At 39.5% G+C, this 15,304-nt stretch overlaps 1 protein-coding gene across 1 annotated transcript in view; it reads right to left on the reverse strand.

Moving 5' to 3' along the window:
• Positions 1-9,278: 9,278 nt before the first annotated feature.
• LOC108974164 (transcription factor glial cells missing-like) overlaps positions 9,279-15,304 on the reverse strand; it is a 65,012-nt gene continuing 58,986 nt past the window's right edge. Inside the window, exon 2 of the mRNA XM_018941855.1 lies at positions 9,279-10,464. Within this exon, the coding sequence (XP_018797400.1) occupies positions 9,390-10,464 (1,075 nt within the window). The 3' untranslated portion in view covers positions 9,279-9,389. The remainder of the gene's footprint in view (positions 10,465-15,304) is intronic.

Here is a 15,304-nt window from a genome sequence, read left to right on the forward strand (position 1 = left end):
AGCAGTGGTGGCAGCAGTTAGGGCAGCGGTAGCGTCGGGAGCACCGATTCGGGCAGTAATATTTGTTACTGCGGCTTTGTTGCCCTTACTTGATCCCATTTTCTTCTTTTCTTTCTTTGGATGGCTGTGGATACAACCCACACCTGAGATATAATAATTACACGTTTTGTTCTTCTCGCTTGCTAAAAAGCAAAATGAATAATGTCGGATATTTTACAAAATGGTTACCGGCTCTTTTTTTGACAGGTCACCGGGTACTTCATATACATACAATTCATTTCTATTATACAATGGGTGGTTCAGATAACTTATAATTAACTTAATGTTTACACAGGGAAACCCAAAACTCCGCAGGGGTTTTTGCGCACTAGAATTCTACTGGTGTCCTCTCACGAATTCTACCTGTGTTAGGTAGCACACACACTTTTCGCAATGTCACTGCGCTGAGTGCTTTGTGTAGCACACACACACAGTTATGTCACTGCGCTTAATACACTTTTTCTTGGGAAACTACCCAAGGTCAGTTTTCCCGCCTTAAATTTGCGTCTATTGTTCGCACTATAATATCCTTTAATTGTTTTGCACTGGGCAACAAGGCGCCGGTGATTTTAGCAATAACAAACACTGTCACTGATATTAACGCTCCGTAAACTACAACGATCCGCGCACACGTCCGTTCTCTTTGAGCTTCGACACGCAACTGCGTATATCGGAACACTCGAATATTCTCACAAGCTTTGACTGCATACCGGATCATGGAGTCGCCATATCGAACTCCGGCGGCTCCTTCACTGCCCACATACCGACGAGGGAGGTTTGGGAATCAAGAAGCCGTTGGAGAAGAGGGGCAATAAGCTTCTTTACGGATGGGTCAAAGCTTGGGGGAAGGTTGGTGGAGGTGTCTACTGTCGGGAGCTCTCCATTGAATCCAACTTCAGACTTCCCGACTATTGCAGTGTCTTCCAGGCGGAAGTCGCCGCCATCAAGGTGGCAGCAGATTTGCTACTCCGGAGAATGTCTACCTTCAGAGAAGTGACCATTCACTCAGATAGCAGAGCGGCGATACTAGCCCTGAACTCATTCACGGTGCGTTCAGGGTTGGTCCAGGAGTGTCTGGCATCACTGTCTCTGGCGACTAGAGCTTTTACTATTAGACTTGTATGGGTGCCGGACCACAGCGGAATCGAAGGTAACTGCAAAGCTGATGAGCTTGTAAGGAAAAGCACCCTAGAGTCGCGGGGGAGTTCGGTAGAATSAGAACGGGTCGGTGCTCCTGTGTTCTACTGCTGGACAGCTGAGCCTCGCGACTGCTTGGTCAACGCTGGGCCAGAACGGGTACCTGCGCGGGTAGAAAAGCCTTTGGCCCAATATAGATCGCAGGAAATCTAATGATCCCTTTGCACACAGTAAGGCCAGCCTCTCGTTAGTGACGGGGCTCTTAACGGGGCACTGCCCTATAGGCATACATACTTTAAGACTGGGAATTATACCGGACGCCGCATGTAGATGCTGCTTAGAAGAGGATGCGGTAGAAACTAGCCAGCGCTTCCTTCTTGACTGTCCCGCTTTTGGGAGATCAAGACTTAGGCACTTGGATGCGCATACCTACAGACATCCCACCGAACTGGCGGGCGTAGAAATTAAGCGCCGTTACAAATTTGTATTGGCTACTAAGCGTTTTGCCGATCCTTAATTCCGAACACGGGAGTTCTATTTTCAATGGTTACACAAAGGACTACATCTAGTCTAAGTGCGATCTATGATCAGCCATCTAACCTAACTTTGTGTTTGTGAATATTTTCCTTTTTAACCGTGGCATTACGAATTTTTTTTTTAATGTCAGAAGTTTGCTTTATTTGCATAAATCTTTGACTGAAAGTGAAATTGTGGTTATTGGTCATGGGCTAACGGCGTTAATGGATTCAAATCTTGAAAGGGGTGATGGGTTTGAAGGACAAAACATCTGTAACGATACATAAGCAGTGMCGTTAAGCATACACCCGGAAGAGCAGCAGCGCTGCAGCTAAAAGACAGCGTGAGGCGGAGATAGCTACCACATCTGGGATTAGTCCTACTCGTAATGGAACACGATGTAATGAATCGTCTTTTTGTTTCAAGAAATACTGTTTTTTCTGTGGCAATGAAACAGATAAAAACGCTGTAATGCAAAAAACCCAGCATCTTCAACGAAGAGTGTCTCAAATTTCAACCCTTGACTTCAAGAAAACAATCTTGAAGGAAGCTCAGACTTGTTCTGGTGAGTAAGCAGAAAGTGTCATTGCCCGCCTGCAGAATGAATATGACTTAGTTGCTGCTGAGGCTAAGTACCACAGTGATTGTTACATTTCCTTTCTGAATACCTTAGTAGAGGTAAAATCGGCCGTCTTGAAAGTGATTCTATTACTTTAGCGATGGAAGAAATGTTAGCATTTATTGAAAGTCATGATGATTGTCAATTTTCAATGCAAGAATTGAAAGATATTTGCAATGAACCATCCATCGACAGTTAAAGTATGGTAATATAATCATTGTAACTGGGAAGTTCAAAATTCATTTGCTTCATCGATAAATAGCATAGCGTCCTCAGAAAAACTTGGTATGAGAATAAAATGAAAAGGAAAAGCCCTTAGAATATTTGAAGCAGCTGCAGCAGTCGTTCGAGAAGATATTCAATCGATAAATTGGAACACTTAAAATTAATATGTACAAATGACAGCCATTGTATTTTGGCTGCTGTTTGACCTAGGTCTTACAAATCACGGATACGATTGGGTCTCTCAGTATTTTTTCATCGACGATTTGGATCAAACCGTATTAATCAAATTTTACCATCTTTTGGTTTGTTTGCATCGTATAATGAAACTATGATGTATGAGGCAGCAGCAGTTCTTCATTGCCTACCTTTTATTCTACCACCAGAAACTGGAATAAATATTCAATATGTTCCAGGCAATGCTGACATCAATGTACATACTTTAGACGGTCATAACACGCTCCACATAATGGGTATCATTAAATTATGACTCCAAGAGCAGCAGCCGAAAAACCCACATCACTAGTAAACAAAATCCCTTCAGCGAAAGATTTTGAAGCAAAAGCTCATGTACCGATAAAAGTCTATCAAAATGATGGTACAGTTGGGTATTGTAAAATAATTGCACAAAAAAACTTATGTCCGATTTCTGTCATTAATGCACCTACCATTTCCGAAGCAGATGTCTTATATCGGTTAAATATATTAGAACAATCATATAATTATGGTCCAGATATGATTCCCTCATGCTTTCTTAAGAAACGTGGCAAATATACATATGTATATACCAACACCTAACAAAATTATTTAATTCATCTCTTTTGCAAGGTTTAAGTCATTTATAATTTCTTTACATAAGATTTAGGTCATCTTTTGAAAACTATAGGGGAATAGCAAAGTTGTCTGCAATACCTGAACTTTTTGAAGCAATTATAAGAGACGACCTAACCTTCCAGATCTCTCCAATTATTTCTCTTTCTCAGCTTGGTTTTCACATCGATGAAGAGAATCTACAAGATACTGTAGACCTTATACTAAATAACACAGTACGTTGATATTGAGAATGACGATGAGATGGCTGAGGCATTACTTGAGCAGTTCAATAAAAAATTTAAGGAATATGAACAACGTGGACCAACTGCAAAATTGTGGACGCAATATTTTTTACATATCATTAATTGCTAAGGAGTTTATAAGAGCTGAGCGTATGGGTGGATGGAAAGCTCATTTGAATAGCATTCGAGAAATTCTTCGTTACTTCCACGCATCAGCACATTTTCCTGCACATTTATATCTACAATTGGACAACTTGATTGGTAATAATGAGGTTTTCGTGAGATATACACTGTAATTTTTTACTACTAAGCTTTCTGATAAATTGAGTTGTAGTACTTCAACGGGTACGGTCATTGAGCAATCGATGATGAAGTACATGAAAAGAGATGAAGGTGTTGCTCGAGGAAGAAGTACGCAGTGAATACTGTGTGTGAAAAGTTAGAAGATTTAGCGGATGTAAGAATGGGCGCAACAGATCAGCATATCCATGCAAGAGATTCACGCGTAAAGAGAGATACTGGAGACATTAAGAAACTACGTGAATCGTTTTCATCACATAATCCTTTTCCCGAATTGAACAAAATCATGTCCACTGCCAATGGAGTCGGCGATGATAAAATTAATTGCCATAATGCTTGTGAAGTGGGTATATTGAGTAAAATGATGGGCCACACATATTAAATTGAAACGTGCTGATAAAGTGTCATGAGAAAGTCATGATGAGAAGGTCCAAATAGATCCTGTATTATTATTTCAACGCATGAGTATTAGGAAGACATTTGAAGATGAGCTAGAAAAATTAACCCCTTACCATTTATTGCAACGCAATTGGATGCGTGAGACACAGAAGTCAGTCATTTATGACAGCTTTGAACATTAATATCGAAAGTGCAAATGCTACCTACATCATCGATGGAGGATACCTGTTAAATCGTGTTGTTTGGGATCGAGAGAGGATATTTTGTACAAAAATCTTGAGTATGATTGTAGACACTTTGGTCACTACATTACTATTACGTTGTCAAATGTCTCCCTTCCGCCTTTTTGGCTTTTGAATTACGCAGCTATTTGTAAAGCGCTCGTATTTGTCAATAATATACCTCTTTGAAAGGTCTTGACATAACCTATAAAACGACGCTATGCATGATAAGTTTGGATATTGTGTTCAAGAAGTACACAAAAAGCATGATGTTTGGGTGCCGTATGATTTGATGCAAAAAAACCTTCTGGACAGAATCACCGCTGCTGCTGAAACGGAACGACTAGTGACTGCCGACGAAAAATGCATCACATACGACAATATCGAGCGAAAACGGTTGTGGCCGGTGAATCGTGCGGGATTGAAAGTGAATCATACATTATGAGCTGCTCTCATATCGCCAGACGCTTAATTCTACCATCTACTGCGAGCAACTGGACCGCTTGAAGCGGGCGATCGACCAGAAAGGCCCAGAATTGGCCAACAGGAAGGGTGTAGTGTTTCACCAAAACAACGCCAGAACACACACTTCCTTGATGACTCGTCAGAAGCTACAGGAGCTCGTAGGGGAGGTTTTATCGCATCCACCATAAAGCCTGGACATAGCACAATTGATTACCACCTGTTCCTGTACATGCCGAAGGCCCTTGTTTATATAAAGTTGAATTCAAAAGAGGCTTGCGAAAAGTGGCTATCCGAGTTCTTAGCAAATAAGGAGGGGGGCTTCTACGAGAGGGGTATTACGAAGTGGCCGTCTAGATGGAAACAGATTATGGAACGAAACGGCGCATAATAAATTCGATCACTGTAACACTTTTATAGAGCATTGAATAAAGAGCAAAAAAGCGGAAGGGAGATATTTGACAACCTAATATAATATTTGACGGTTACCCTGATTATACGAAAAATATCAAAGCTGCAGAACAACGTCGTCGAGCTAAACAAACATCTTCATCGTCGGATAGTCGGATATCGTTTTTGATCGATCAATGGCTGTTCCAACAAACCAACAGCAGTTTCTTAGATTAAGATGTTATGTGAAGAATTTGCAGCTGCCAATATTGTTGTGAAACAAGCTCAAATTGACGTTGATGTCCTCATTATTGAAACCGAGGCACGATTACGATTCTTTTGGCGCCGCGATTTGAGGGTATAATCTGAAAGAGGATAATCTCTGGATTAAAAAATGCATACCCATATACTCTTCTCAGACTTATTGTTCATTGGTGGCCTTCGGCCGCGCTCCAAAAAAAAAATAACCCTGGTCGGTCCAACACCGCTGTGATCACAGTTCTTTTGTGGCGAACTACTTTCTGCACTAGCTGCCTCTGGCCGCGTTTCAAAAAAAAATAACCCTGGCCGGTCCAACACCGGGGTGATCATAGTTCTTTTGTGGCGAACTACTTTCTGCACTAGCTGCCTCTGGCCGCGTTTCAAAAAAAAAATAACCCTGGCCGGTCCAACACCGGGGTGATCATAGTTCTTTTGTGGCGAACTACTTTCTGCACTGGGGGCCTTCGGCCGCGTTTCAAAAAAAAAAAAATAACCCTGATCGGTCCAACACCGGGGTGATCATAGTTCTTTTGTGGCGAAGTACTTTTGCATTAGCTGCCTCTGGCTGCGTTTCAAAAACAATAACCCTGCCATTTGCTACCATGCAGACCCATACCATAATTGATCCTTCACTGTGTTTTACGGTTGAAACCACATTTTTGTGGAAAAGTGCTGTTTTACTTTTGGGTGTCCATCATCTCCAAAAATATTGAATTTAAATTCATTCGTTTGGTCCTGTGTACATCACTAAATAATGTTTTTATAGCCACTCTGCAGAACAAGCCATTTTGTTTTAGACAGCGGTATAGTTTCTGCATTAACTAATATTCCGTACGATTTGCCTCTGCATTCGCTCGTCTATCTCATGTGGGCGTCATGATCTTGTTGAACTCGCTTGTGTAACAACTATTCTTTTTATAATTTTTAATTATTGTTTGAGCCATAGCTTTCGATAATTTTACGGGTTTTCGGAAGTCTAAAGAAATCTCGGAACTTTTCAACATTTTGTAGTACACTTACAATTAATCACAAAACCTTAGTGCTCAATGTAAATGTGAATCTATCCTGAACTTGAAGCAAGAAAAAGCAAACACTTTTCCTCAGAAATATAACGGTAAATCATTGCGGTATTAAAACTTTGACGTATCAATTAGCGCAACGAAATTCCAACTGTTGGCACACAACTTTCACTAAAGAAACCAGTTTTGATGCTTATGAACTGTCGCACGCTTGTTTTACAAATTTACAAAAAAAAAAAAAWATATATACTACGATTTAAATTTAATGCATAAAAAAAAATATGTCTGGGGATGTTTTTCTTGGTATGGAGTAGGTCCTATATACCGGACAACTAACAAAAGACAGCGTCGGAGTACAAGGAAATACTTGAAAATGTCATATAGGAAGATGAAGAAAACTTACCATTACGTTGAGTATATCAGCAAGATAATGACCCAAAACATACCTCCGAACTGGTTAAAAATATTTTGAAGATAATAATGTTAACGTTTTGAAGTGGCCAAGCCAATACCCGGATTTAAATCCAATAGAAAACCTACGGGAAGAACTAAAAAAAAATTGGCGAGTCCATCTTTCTCTAACAAAAAAAAAAAAGTTATGGAGTGCATTCAAAAAACTTGGTATGAGATACCTAGAGAAACCTGTCAGACTTTAATCAGTAGTATGCCCAAACGAACAAATAAAGTAATAGTGGTGGATACACTGGCTATTAACTGAGTAATGTTAAATATACAACAAAACTATTTTATCATAATTTGCTTTTCCAAAATAGTTGTCTTATTAAAATGTACCTATTTTTTTGAGCAAGTTTATTTTAGCTATGAAATGTTTTTGGATCTACATTTGTTTGCTTTGTTTTTTTGTTAAATGAAGTTTATTTAAATAAGCTTGTAAATATTTGGAAAATATAAGTACGTTTGCGTTTTTCTAAAAAATTTAAATAAAACTTTTTATTCGTGAGTTTTACTTGAAAAAGTATTGTGTAACTACTATTTTGAGCAGATGTGTATATAATTATTTTTATTGGTAATTATGTTTTTTGACTATGTTATAGAAATTTTACATTTGTTATCGACATATTTATTTTCATATAAGGGTAAAAACATTTTTGAATAATGAAATGTAATAAATTGTATTACTGCCACTTACAAAATAGCAAGCAGCCTTAAAAATTGTCTCTGACTTAAAATCTCAAATTTAGAGCCTTGAGACTGTATCACAGTACAAAATCACATGGTTAAAAAACTCTCTAAGCGACTCTGATTTCTCACCGTCTACTTGTCAGCATTGCAAACCTTTTACATTATCACATCTGATTTTGACACTTGTAACTTGAACACATGTTCATTTGGCACACAAAATGTCATTATGCGAAGGCCCATAATATGCTATAACTAAGGGAAAATAAAACTACAATATAAAAATTTGGTACAAAGGATCACAGTACATAAACTTAATGGGATTATTTAATTCCATCGTATAGTATGAAAATGAGCGATCACAAAAATTATATTGAAAAGTTCTAAAAGTGGAACGATTCGCCTTAAAAATAAACTTTATATAGGCAATTAAAGATAGGGGATACTTTATGCACCTGATCCTATGTTGTTCTAATGGGCTATTGTTGTTCTAATGGGCTTTATACCAAATATAGAAACATATTTTCAAACATACAGTGCGTTCAAAAAAATCTTTCCCTTTGTTAGGGAAAATAGAATTATGAAATAATTATAAAAATTACATTGCGCATCTCGTATTTAACTCGCCTAACTCGTATTTATAACTTTGCAGTTTTTTTAATAGTTCATTTGGGATTTTTAGGATGCGTAGTTAAAAAATCTGTTTCAAAAAATTTTGTGTACTTAACACCATTTTTTTTAATTTTTTAACACACTGTACTCCAGTTGAATGTTCAAAGTAAATGTAATGAATCCAGACTTTCCTGTGGACTCAACATAATGTTTTTGATTATGCAGTTGACTTTATACAGTTTGTATTGATTTGTATGAGTGCTGAAAATATTCCCCGCTTTGGAGCATCGCAAATTGCGATAGTATAAAATGATCGATTACACCCGAACTTAGCCCTCCTTTATTTGTTTTTTAAATGTATTTATTTAAGCTTAATATCCAGCTCTCAAGAAATGTACAAACTTCATATAAAAAAACGTTTGAGAAACGGTCAAGAAACTTTCCTGCGATAAATTTACTTGTACTAGTATGCAGCTCTAAAGTAATCTTGTTCTACTTTTAATACTTTTTTCAATAAAATGCGAATATGGCAAACCTGGTTTTGCGAAGAAACATTAATTCATCAATTGTTTCTTGAAGGAAATTCAAAGTAATCGTTAAATTCATCATAAATTAGTTAAATTCATTATTATGAAGGATATTTCTTTTTGAAATGTTGTATAAAACTTACCAATCATCAACAACATTCCTTAAGTCGCAATTTATGTTACGACACACATACATACATACATATTACGCACAAGGTTTATTTTCTTTCGCTTATTCTCTCTTGCTCTTCTATTGTGGATCATACAATGCGTAACCAGCATTCAAAATTACTTGAAGAAATAATTAATTTTTTATCTTGCGCAATTACTTTAGAGCTGGGTACCAACCTTTACAATAGATTTTATTAGATTGTTATTACTGTGTTGTTAGCAAAAATTAAGGTATGTACTTATATATGTATTTACAAACAAAATTATTAAACTAGTTGTATTTATTTCAAATTAAATAATTAAATACAATAATTCCATGCGTTATCGTGTCCAGAATAATAAAACTCAGAATTGGTGTTGTTTTCATAAGTAGCGTGCTGGTACTGTGTTTGATGATTTTCGATATTTTTTTCATGGTAGTTGATATTTTCATATTCTTCAATAAAGTCGAAATGAAAATCTTTAGAAACATTAGGTAGCTGAATCTGTTGCATCGAAACAGGTTCAAATACTGTATTATATATTTCAGTAGTTTGAGCTGCAAAGTAAGCAACTGATCTTGCTAATTCTTGGCGTTGGTTACTGGCAAAAGTTAGAGAGGTCGAGGAGGGATAGTAATAATCATCTGAATTGTAGCCGGAACTAGAATTAATACTGGATGTGTCATCATAATTTTCATGAAATCGGCGCGGTTCATGATAAACTGGTGTGAATTGTGTTTCGCTTGTAGAATTTAACTCCATTATTTTAGATTTCTTTGTCGTATTTTGTAATTGCTGATTCTGCATAGAAGGAGAGTAAAAAAGGGAAACTGAAGATGTCATAGCAGATGGTGGTGGACAATTTTCGAGTATTGTAAAATTATTTTCAAGTCTGTTAACATTGGAAACCGCATTCATGTGGTTTAAATTCAAATTATCCGTTAACGTTGTTGTATTTAAGCATACATTTGCGGACATGAAAGGAGTAATTTCTGTAGGTAAAAGTCTAGACTGTTCCAGATTTTCTTGCTCTTGAGCAAATGGAGCTACGTTGTGAGAACTTTCATAAATACTACAATAATTCGTTATGTTCCTTTGTTCTTCTAATTTATGTAACCGGTGCTGTGGGTTCATAAAGTGGTTATTAGTACTGCGGTATTTATTATTGCGAGAAGTTTTTCGTTGTGTAAGCGTAGTAAATGTATTGCGAATACGTCGGCTATTACCAAAAAGACGTCGTGCTTCAGTTGATCCCTTGGCTTCCGGCTTTGGGTGGTCATGTGTCCCTTTTGCTTGAAAAAATATAACATTACTAGCTCGACGCCAAAAATGGGTTACCGGATAACCACAATGGCCTTTACAAGGTTGTATTTCCAAGCGTCCTGAGCAATTTCTGAAAAAATAATGTTAAAACATGTTTACTAGTAAAAGTTTTAAGATAGTTATAATCAACTGTAACTTTATGCACTGCAGAAGAATATACAGTAAATATATAAATATGTGATGCAGAGGCATCACTTACCAAAATCCCTCAATAATCTAACATATAGTATGAAATCCCTCTACACATTAGACAATCGCTGTAGTCGCTCAAAAGGTTACTGTGCCAACCATTTTAACGAACGATCGTTATGCGCGGAACACAATGCTCGCGACAAACTGCAGCAGCACGACAGTGAACTGAAAACGGTGTTCTGAATCCTACTACATGAACGTTTGTGAGAGGGCAGCAACATAACAATGGCCGGCATATACACAAAGGAACGCAGTTGTCCATTTTGCATGTTCACAATTTCGTTGTGGCCATACTAGTACCTTCCCTATGGTCTTGGTTTCTCATTGGAACCAGACTTTTCAGCTGAGCTCTAAGCTATCGGGGGGGTCGGCAGGTCGCGGATAGCCGGACGGCCTGTAGTAGCAGGTTAGTTGCGAAATAAGTTATGACGAATAAGCAACCCCCGACGAGGAGCGGCAGGAGTGGAGGTTGCGGTAAAAAAGCAAGCTAAGCCGATGAAACCCCTGCGACAGAGGCGAGCCGATACCGCCTCTCAAAAATATGTATCCTCCCCCACCTTGCGCGGGCATGGTGGGGAATACAACGCGACGGACTCACAATGAGCGGCTTCCTGGTCAGCGTATGTTCACCATGTCAGGTGCGGCTGTCAAAGTTTATTTTGACCGTTGTACATCGCGGCGCACTGGGAGTCCCTTTAAATCTTTTCAGCGACTTCTCTGCTGCCGAGATGGATAGGGTGATGTGAGCCTGCTCTGCCGAGGTGTTAGCCGCGGTGTCCATCAGGAACCGGCCCCTTCGGGCTCTGGTCAAGGAGTGTGCATTGGGCGCAAGATTATTAGTCTGCGTTGCCCCGGGCGAGCGCTGGTCCGTCCGTGTTTTCCGCGACCAGTAAAGCGAAGAACAGGCCTCAGGGAACTGGGGTAGGTGCATAGCCACCGAGAGTACACCCGCTCCTGTTTATTTCGGCCCGCCCTCTTACACACGATGCGCTGATACAAAAGAAAGGAATGGAATTTGAAATGGCAAAAAACAACACAAACGACAGCGGAAGTAGCAGCAACAGTAGCAGTAACATTTATGCTACCATACTGGGAAACGACGCGGGAAACGCAAGAGATGTGAATAATCACAAAGTGCCACGAACTGACTCCCAAATGACACCAGTAATGGAAATAGATAGATTTGAGCGATCTTCGCGACCTAGCAGATCTCCCCTAAAGATGCTTACCACCAGCGCTCCAAGACAACACGCCGCAAACGAAGGCGGTAAAACCTCACGGCGACCACATGACTGATCTTAGTGAAGAAATAAAGAAGTTGATAGAAATGATGCCGCCACCGCAGCGAACAATCAACAATAGCCTTAGGGACCTCGTTGGCAATATAACGAAGACGTACGAAAAAGCCTTAGGGGAGTACCAAAAAAGCAACGAAACAAGACGGAGTATCCTAAATATGCCCGCAACAACGGAAATAACGCCTAAAAGACCTGGCGAAGAAAAACAGGCGAAAAGGCAGACTCCTCCAAAAAAGAATAAAACCAGCCATGGAGAGGAACCAAAGAAGTATAAAAATAACGAGGAAATAGGAGATAAGTCAACCTCAATCAACAATGGACAGAAAGCGGGAAAACAAGATGGCTGGATAGAAATCAGAAAGAAAAAGAAGACAGTAATAAGCACCGACCTAGGCCTGACGCGATAGTGATTGCGCGAACCGGCAATATGACATACAGCAACATTTTAAGGACTGTTAAAAAAGAAGAAACCCTGCAGAAGCTGGGGGAAAGTGTAACCCGGATTAGAAAGGCCAAAGGTGAACATTTTAATGGAATTAAAGAGCGTGCAAATGGAAGACACTGCTGAATACACCAGCGAAATAGGCAAAGTGCTTGGAGACCAAGCCAAAATTAAAGCCCTAACGAGTGAGACCACTGCGGAAAACCGGGATCTGGATGAAATAACCGGAGAGGAAGACATTGCCAATGCTATTCGCACGCAAATAGCAAACTAGGGCATTTTGATAAAGGCTCAATCAGAGGCATTAGGGCGTCATACGCAAGCACCCAAACAGCTGTGATAAGCCTCCCCGCATTACAGGCCCGGCTACTTATTGAAGCCAAAAAAATTAAAATAGGATGGGTAGTGTGTAGGATTAGGGAGAAGCCGAACCTTAAAAATGCTTCCGGTGCTTGGAATATGGCCACCTGGCAAGAACCTGCAAAAACTCAGACGATAGGAGTCAGTGCTGCCTCAAGTGTGGGGAAAAAGGCCACTTTGCAAAGACATGCAACAAGGAGCCGTCTTGCAATGCATGTAAGAAGCAAGGAAAGGAAAACTCTGACCATCAGATAGGTAGCAAGAAATGTCCTCTCTACCAAGAAGCGTGCAAAAAAGCCAAAATATGAGAGTTCTACAGCTCAACCTCAACCACTGCGAAGCAGCACAAGAAATGCTTATGTATACAGTTTTTGAGCCGAAAATCGACGTGGCAATAGTCTGCGAACAATACAAAAACGTTAGCGCAGCAACGTGGACCTCCGACCTAACGGGAAAAGCGGCCATTTGTGCCTGTGGAGCTAACGTGTTCCAAGAAAAGCCACTAACAGGACAAGCCTATTACACACGGGCAAAGATTCGCGAAATAAACTTCTATAGCTGTTACATTCCGMCAAGCATCGCACAAGGTGAATATGAAACAATCATTGATAACCTTGTACGAGAAGTGCCAAGCACCACAATAAACGTTGTGGCAGGTGACTTCAATGCATGGGCAGTGGAGTGAGATAGCACACACACAAATAGACGAGGAGAAAGACTTCTGAAAGCGTTTTCGGTACTGAACACCGTCTTGCTGAATACCGGTAACAGAAATACCTTCGAAAAAACGGCCGCGGTTCTGTAATCGATATTACGTTTGCTAGTAGCTCCCTTGTGCGGTCGTGTACATGGCAAGTGAGCGRCTTGTATGCACACAGTGACCACTTGGCAATTCTGCTTGAAATTGACAAATCGCACAAAATGCCTAAGTATCTCAAAAAAGTTCAAAACACAGGCTGGAAAACTGAAACCCTTGATGAGGATATGTACAAATTAATGCTAGATGATAATCTGAACTACGCTATAGACATAGAAAAGAAGGCTGAATGCCTTGTTAGATATGTGAGCAAAGCTTGCGATGCCGCTATGTGTGAGAAAAAASAAGGCACGTACAGGAAACTCGCATACTGGTGGAATGAGGCTATTGAAGCTCTAAGGAGTGAATGCCACAAAGCGAGGCGCCAGTGTCAAAAGGGACGACAAACGGCGGATTTTGCAATGCTAAACGAGCGCTTTAAACGAAAGCGAAATGAACTGAAGAAAGCAATAAAGATGAGCGAAGCCTGTTGTTTTAAAGAGCTCTGCAACAAGGTTGAAGAAAATCCGTGGGGAGATGCATATAAAATCGTCATGTCAAAGATTAAAGACTATAAAGGACAAGCGCCTATATGCCTAGTTTATTAAAGACGGTTGTCCAAACTCTTTTTCCGACGCAATTGCCACAGAGCCAGCAAATAAAATAATCTGGAGCTACAAATGCACCGCTAGTCACTGACCAAGAAACCATAGAAAGCATCAGGCCTAGATGGCATCCCGAATAAGGCCCTAAAACTGGCTATTAACTATAAACCCACTCCGTTTACAGAAGTTTATACGCGATGTTTACGAGAGGGAGTATTCCCTAAGATCTGGAAAAAACTGCGGCTAGTGCTTATACAAAAGCCAAATAAACCAGCAGGATAGCCAGGATCCTACCGAAAACTATGTATGTTGGACACAATGGGGGAAAATTCTGGAGCGTATAATCTGTGTGCGGCTACAGCAACATCTAGAAAGAGAGCCGCCGGGCTTAGCCGACAACCAATATGATTTTCGAAGACACAGGTCAACAATAGACCATAAAAAAGCTAACTGAGGTCGCAAGCAAGGCTATTGAAGGAACCAGGTGGTTATATGGCAGGCGGTTATATGCAGAGCTCTTTTTCAGTCCCCGTTGCGTAAACCATGGTACAATGGAGTTGAGGAAGTCCCATTCACCGTAGCAAAAGAGCCATTCACAGTCCTTAACCAGCCTCCCAGTGTAAGGTCACAATAAAAACATCTCTGTTGAATAAGGGTGGCGAGAGGTTTAAACGGGTTGCGTAAAGCAAAAATGCTTTAATATTAAATTATAAATTCACAGTACTATACATTTGTACATTTATAACTACTATTTTAAATTTATCTTATAGAATAAATTGAATGCTGTTATCAAAAGTTTTAATTATATCTTCTTGACATAAATAAATATGCTATATATTTTTAAGCATTTTAGTTAACTTATTCATGGACAAATTGGAAATTATTTTTGATAATGAGTGGACCAAATGAGATAACCATTGTCGAAAAATTTGGTATGACATATCATAATAGTTCATAATAATTCGTCTGAACAGTAAAACACAATTTTTTATTGTAAGATAAATCAAGAGATAATTATAATAGCCATGTTTCCTATACTTTAAGTATACATTTTTGCAATCACATTCTACACGCACTGGCGGATGGAGTCATGTGTAGAAGCTCATGCAAGTGAGGAAAGTTTTCTGATCGCCATTCACTTGGGAGTAGCCACAAACGATTCTTTTACATATGACTCAAGCAGCTCACGACTTCCGGCCCTTGACCAAGTATCCTCT

Source organism: Bactrocera latifrons, unplaced genomic scaffold (assembly GCF_001853355.1).
Source record: "Bactrocera latifrons isolate USDA-ARS-PBARC rearing strain unplaced genomic scaffold, ASM185335v1 scaffold_531, whole genome shotgun sequence".
NCBI classification, from domain to species: domain Eukaryota; kingdom Metazoa; phylum Arthropoda; class Insecta; order Diptera; family Tephritidae; genus Bactrocera; species Bactrocera latifrons.